The sequence below is a fragment of the Oncorhynchus tshawytscha genome, unplaced genomic scaffold, assembly GCF_018296145.1.
Source record: "Oncorhynchus tshawytscha isolate Ot180627B unplaced genomic scaffold, Otsh_v2.0 Un_contig_1739_pilon_pilon, whole genome shotgun sequence".
NCBI lineage: Eukaryota > Metazoa > Chordata > Actinopteri > Salmoniformes > Salmonidae > Oncorhynchus > Oncorhynchus tshawytscha.
The window spans coordinates 1,163-7,704 of record NW_024606778.1 but is presented as its reverse complement, the minus strand read 5'-3'; the positions used below and the strand labels follow the sequence as shown (position 1 = coordinate 7,704).

Sequence of the window (6,542 nt, the reverse complement as noted above, 5' to 3'; positions counted from 1 at the left end):
AATATCAACTTCACTTCCCTCTTTTGGGACCCATATAGGGGAACAACAGTCAAATATGAGCATTTGATATTTAACTTGACAACAAAGACTGACTGTCAAAGATGATTAATTTACATCGTTTGATACCCTTTGATATTTCTACTACATCCATTGATTGGTGATACAGTCACCTCCTATACAGTGTATGTAAAAGTGGTTTGGTACTGTTGAGAATGTCATCACCAGGCCTAAATTGGAGATTGTAAATATCTGTAGCAAGTAAGAAGAATGTATTTAATTGGAATTGACCAAATGCACCGCATACAGTGTGAACAAAGTCAAGTGTACTAAATTCATGTTGACTCTGGTAAACAGGAAGCTATAATGTCAGGAAATAAGCATGACATTTATTAATATACTAATACAAACAAATACAACATGTGTGTGCATGGGTTTGAGAGACACACAGAGAGAGAGAGAGAGAGAGAGACACAGAGAGAGAGAGAGAGAGAGAGAGAGAGAGAGAGAGAGAGAGAGAGAGAGAGAGAGAGAGAGAGAGAGAGAGAGAGAGAGAGAGAGAGAAAGAGAGAGAGAGAGAGAGAGAGAGAGAAAGAGAGAGAGAGAGAGAAAGAGAGAGAGAGAGAAAGAGAGAGAGAGAGAGAAAGAGAGATGCACTGGAGTCTACTGTATGTGTTACAGCATGTTGTTATGGTGATGTTAAAACTCTTTCTCACAAACCCAGTTGATTATGCTGTCACATGACAAGTCATTCCATGCCTTCAGAGGACTCTGATCTTTGGGTATCTCAGCACAGTCCTCGTCCCCATTAGGACCTGCATTATCAGGCTGGTTGGCATACCAATACCTTCAGGGTTAAAAACAGTCAGATATCATGGTTAATACCATTACCTTCAGGGTTAATAACAGTCAGATATCATGGTTAATACCAGTACCTTCAGGGTTAAAACAGTCAGATATCATGGTTAATACCAGTACCTACAGGGTTAAAAACAGTCAGATATCATGGTTAATACCAGTACCTACAGGGTTAATAACAGTCAGATATCATGGTTAATACCAGTAGCTACTGTAGCGGAGTGCGTCATTGGCGGCAGAGAAGTCAGGCGCAGGAGAGCAAAACTGGGTATTAACCGGATTTATTAAGCAAAACCAATGGCATCCAGAAGAACAAGATACATGTGCACAAAATAACCCGTCATGCTCTCACGGGGAACGTGCACAAGCACTACAATAAACAATCCCACAGAAAGACATTTGGGGAACAGAGGGTTAAATACACAACAAGTAAATGAGAGAATTGAAACCAGGTGTGTGGAAAAACAAGACAAAACAAATGGAAAATTAAAAGTGGATCGACGATGGCTAGAAGACCGGCGACGCCGACCGCCGAGTGCCGCCCAAACAAAGAGAAGACCCCTCGAAGAAAAAGCCATACCCTCTGGCCTGGAGTGTAGACTGGAGCTGCAGGACGACAACGGGTAGCCTTAGATTGGTTCCTGGCCGAGGCACGAAGAAGGGCAGCCCGGGCCCTCCTCCAAGTGCGATGACAGCGGCGCATGTGGTCCTGGACTGAGGGCACCGCTGCTTCAACCTCCTGATCAGGGAACAAGGGAGGTTGGTAACCCAGAGCACACTCAAAAGGAGACATACCTAATGAGGCGTTGATGAGGGTGTTGTGGGCATATTCCTGGGCACTCCAGGAGGAAGGGTTAGCTGTCGTAACACAGCGTATGGCAGTTTCCAACTCTGGTTGACCCGCTCCGTCAGACCGCTGGTCTCGGGGTGATAACCAGATGAAAGGCTGACCTTAATGCATAGAACTGTACAGAAGGCTCTCCTAACCTGGGATGTGAACTGGGGACCTCTGTCAGAAACTATGTCGCTAGGGATGCCATGCAGTCGCAAAACATGGGATACCAGCAGATCCGCAGTCTCCCTGGAGGAGTCTCCCTCCACTCCGTGACTGCCCTAACCTTGGCAGGATCCATTCGTAGCTGACCTTGAGCAATAATGTAACCTAAGAAGGACACAGAGGAAACATTAAACTCACATTTCTCAGCCTTGGCAAATAGCTTATTCTCCAATAGCCTTTGGGGAACGTGTTGCTTGTGAGCCTCAATGTCCTTTGAAAAAATCCACATAGACAAAAACAAAACGCCCAATGACATCCCTCAGGACATCATTCACCAGGCCCTGAAAAACAGCCAGAGGGTTAGTGAGGCCAAAAGGCATAACAAGGTGCTCAAAATGTCCAAGTGGTGTGTTGAATGACGTTTTCCACTCGTCACCCTCTCTGATGCGGAAAAGGTGGGAGGCATTCCGGAGGTCCAGTTTAGTAAATACTGTGGCACCATGGAGGGGGGAAAAGGCAGAACTGATGAGTGGCAAGGGATACTTATTCCTGACAGTAATACTATTCAACCCACGGAAGACTATGCATGGCCTCAGTGATCCATTCTTCTTCTTAACAAAGAAAAATCCAGCTCCCACCGTAGAGGAAGAAGGCCCGACATGTCCGACAGCCAGGGAGTCCTGGATGTATTCCTCCATGGCTTCTTGCTCGGGGCAAGAGAGATTATACAACCTGCTACTAGGAAGAGGAGCTCCAGGCTGAAGCACGATAGCACAGTCGTAAGGCTGATGAGGCGGCAGAGATGGGGTGTGGTGCTTGCTGAATACAGGAGTGAGACCGTGATATTCTGGAGGTACATGTCATGGTTGTTGTAAGAGACGGACCAAGGCGCAGCGTGTGTTGAGTTCCACATATTTATTTAAAGTGAAACTTCTTCAACAAAACAAAAAACAAGCAAAAAAACGTGACTACGTGGTGCAACAAGCACATACACAAACAATATCCCACAAACACAGGTGGGAAAAATGGCTGCCAGCTCCTCGCACTTGCCCTGACGAGCCAGAGACCGTCAGGGAGGCAATGGAGAAGTTGGGAGAGAGAGGAGAGAGATGTTGTGTAGGTGTGTTCTGCTCAACATTCGACCTGAAGAGCCTGTCAGCAGTCTGGTCACAATCGCCCCGTCGATGGGGTGGTAATTGAGTCGCCTTCTTTTTGGAGGAGGCGAGAGCCAAATCGGCATATTCAGGGGGAATGCGCACGGTGGAGACCTGGTCTGGACTTTCCACCATAGTAGCACCAACGTAAACCTCTAAACACCTCCCCGAGCACTCTCGCAACCACCCGTGAGAGCCCTCCGTTGCCAAGAAACAGTCGGGTCATGACAAGCTAACCAGGGTAGGCCTAGCACCACGGGAAACGCAGGAAAGTCATTGAGGAAGAGACAGATTCTCTCCTTGTGACCCCCCTGCGTCACCACACCCAGAGGAGCGGTGACATCCCTAATCAACCCTGACACTAATGGTCGACTGTCTAAGGCGTGAACGGGGAAGGGCACAGCCACGGGAACAATGGGGATCCCTAAACTAAGGGCGAACGATCTGTCTATAAAATTCACAGCCGTGCCTGAATCGACGAGCGCCTTATGCTGGGAATGCGGGGAAAACTCAGGAAAAGTAACATACAAAAACATGTGTGCAACAGTGGGCTCTGGGTGAGAATGGCTCACCTAGGATGACGCCAGAATGCCCTTCCTGCTGCCTTGATCCCCAGAGGAACCAACCCGGCATCAATCGGCAGTGTGACCTCTGCGGCCACAGCTGGTGCACGAGACGGAACCTCCTCCAGTCTCCCTACGCACAGGACCCCCCAGTTTCATGGGCACCGGAGCGGCGGTGGTGAGGGATGGAACCAACAGAACCCGATCTGGACGTCCGCGGGTAGCCAGCAGATTATCCAGCCGAATGGACAGGTCCACCAGCTGGCCGAAGGTGAGGGTGGTGTCCCTGCAGGCCAACTTCCGACGGACATCCTTGCGCAAACTGCAGCGATAGATGAGGGCCCTATCGTTCCAACCAGAGCCGGCGGCCAGGGTCCGAAAATCCATGGCGAACTTCTGGGCGCTCCTCGTACCCTGCCTCAGATGGAAGAGACATTCACCCGCCGCACTACCCTTGGGTGGGTGGTCGAAGACTGCCCGGAAGCGGCAGGTGAAATCCTCGAAATGGTCCACTGCCGCATCTCTTTCTCCGCACATGGCATTGGCCCACTTGAAGGCTTTCCCAGAGAGGCACGAGACGAGGGCGGACACCTTCTCACTGCCTGAAGGAGCCGGGTGGTCGGTTGCCATATACAGGTCGAGCTGCAACAGGAAACCCTGGCAGCATGCAGCCGTCCCATCGTACTCCCGGGGAAGGTCGAGACGAATCCCACTGGGACCGGGTGAAGGGGGGGCGAGTAGTGGAGACCCCGGTTGAGGTGCTGGAGGAACTCCCTGTCTCTCCCAGGGTCCATGTTTTGGACAACGTGGTCCTTGGCGGCGCCGAGATGGTGGAGCATCGCCGCATGCTCCCGGGCGCGCTCCTTCACCCCTTTTCCAGGGGCACCTGCTTCTGCTGACTCCATATGTTGTGGTGTGGGTTTCTGTAGCAGAGTGCGTAATTGGCTGCAGAGAAGTCAGGCGCAGGAGAGCAGAACTGGGTATTAACCGGAGATTTATTAAGCAAAACCAACAGCATCCAGAACAACAAGATAAATGGGCACAAAATAACCCGTCGTGCACTCACGGGGAATGTGCACAAGCACTACAATAAACATTTCCACACAAAGACATGGGGGGAACAGAAGGTTAAATACACAACAAGTAAATGAGGGAATTGAAACCAGGTGTGTGGAAAAACAAGACAAAACAAATGGAAAATGAAAAGTGGGTCGACGATGGCTAGAAAACCGGCGACGCCGACCACCGAGAGTTGCCCGAACAAGGAGAAGACCCGACTTCGGCGAAAGTCGTGACAGCTATAGGGTTAAAAACAGTCAGATATCATGGTTAATACCAGTACCTACAGGGTTAAAAACAGTCAGATATCATGGTTAATACCAGTACCTACAGGGTTAATGACAGTCATATATCGTGGTTAATACCAGTACCTACAGGGTTAAAAACAGTCAGATATCATGGTTAATACCAGTACCTACAGGGTTAATGACAGTCATATATCGTGGTTAATACCAGTACCTACAGGGTTAAAAACAGTCAGATATCATGGTTAATACCAGTACCTACAGGGTTAATGACAGTCATATATCGTGGTTAATACCAGTACCTACAGGGTTAACAAAGTCAGATATCATGGTTAATACCAGTTAGACGTCACAGTTAGAAAATCACAATCGGAAATATTATGTATACATTTTTCATAGTTAATTGTGTTGACTGGTATCATCAATGACCTGTATTGAAAAAAGTTTAATGGAGCCTTATTGACAGATTATTTATCATCTCTCACCCTGTGGTCAGTGGGGTGCCGTCCACCCATTTCCATGTCCCCTCATTAACAGAATCGGTCAGACCAATCCAGACTCTCCTCTTGAGGTCGAAGAGAAATTTCTGTTGTTGAAAAATATATATAATTATATGTTTTATCTTTTACCCCCTGCACAACATTATATTTTCGCTCTCGCTCTTGCTCTCGCTCTCGTTCGCTCTCTCTCGCTCTCTCTCGCTCTCTCTCTCACCTGTTCCTTATCACTGTTTATGATCACCAGGTCTGCTCCTCTCTCCAGACAATCCTCTCTGCTCTCCTTCCAGGTTTTAGTCTCAGTAGACAGGAAGTACCAGCTGGATTCAAACTTCTGCCAGCCAGCTGGACAGGTTTGTTCTACAAGATGATTGACATGAAGTTCCTTCAACTTATCACAATGTACACTTAATATAAGAATACAGACTCATGATCATGTTTGTGGGATTAATTATAATTTATTACTGTAGGTTTACTCACTGCAATTGGTAAACCACCCCCTAAGAAAATCTCTCTCAGTCTGTAGCTGTTCTATCTGTTTAGCCAGGTTGTTGTAACTGGTCTGTAGCTGGTCTCTCTCAGTAGTCAGGTTGTTGTAGCTGGTCTGTAGCTGGCCTCTCTCAGTAGTCAGGTTGTTGTAGATGGTCTGTAGCTGTTCTCTCTCTGCAGATGAGTTGGTTTTATAGGCTAAGAAACTCTTATAAACCCCATAATCTGTTACAACAACAACAAAGTTTATAATTAAAAGAGATAGTCACAGAACTGCTGGTGAATTGTAGGAATTATAACTTCAGACTTACAGTAGACAGACAGGCCTATGATCCCAGCAAGTAGAACACACAGCAGCCCCAGACACACTGCAGCAACTCTGGAGGATCTCTTCCCTGAGTTATCAGGTTCTGTGGACACAGGTACTGTACATAGAATCAGCAATGAGACACAATCGAGCATGAACCATCTGGTGCAGGGATCATCTGGTAGATTCCAAGGTTTGGTCTTGAGCGAATGATCAGGGGCAGGAACATAATTTGCAAATTGACTACAAAAGCCCAAATAAATATAAAATGTGACTAAAACATAATAATTTCAAACCTTTCTTATGTTAGTGTGTCTCTCTATTATACTTGGGAACAGATTTCCAAAATTAAAATCAATAGGAGCTGATTTCCTCG

At 47.4% G+C, this 6,542-nt stretch overlaps 1 protein-coding gene across 1 annotated transcript; it reads right to left on the bottom strand.

Annotated features, from left to right (window-relative positions):
- Nucleotides 1–612: 612 nt before the first annotated feature.
- LOC112241610 (C-type lectin domain family 4 member E-like) lies at nucleotides 613–6,269 on the bottom strand (the record flags this gene model as incomplete). The annotated part of the gene is made up of 5 exons (XM_024409675.2): nucleotides 613–844; nucleotides 5,359–5,459; nucleotides 5,588–5,730; nucleotides 5,851–6,084; nucleotides 6,171–6,269. Coding segments are annotated over 5 exons (725 nt in total), but the record flags the coding sequence as incomplete, so codon positions are not given.
- Nucleotides 6,270–6,542: the final 273 nt, after the last annotated feature.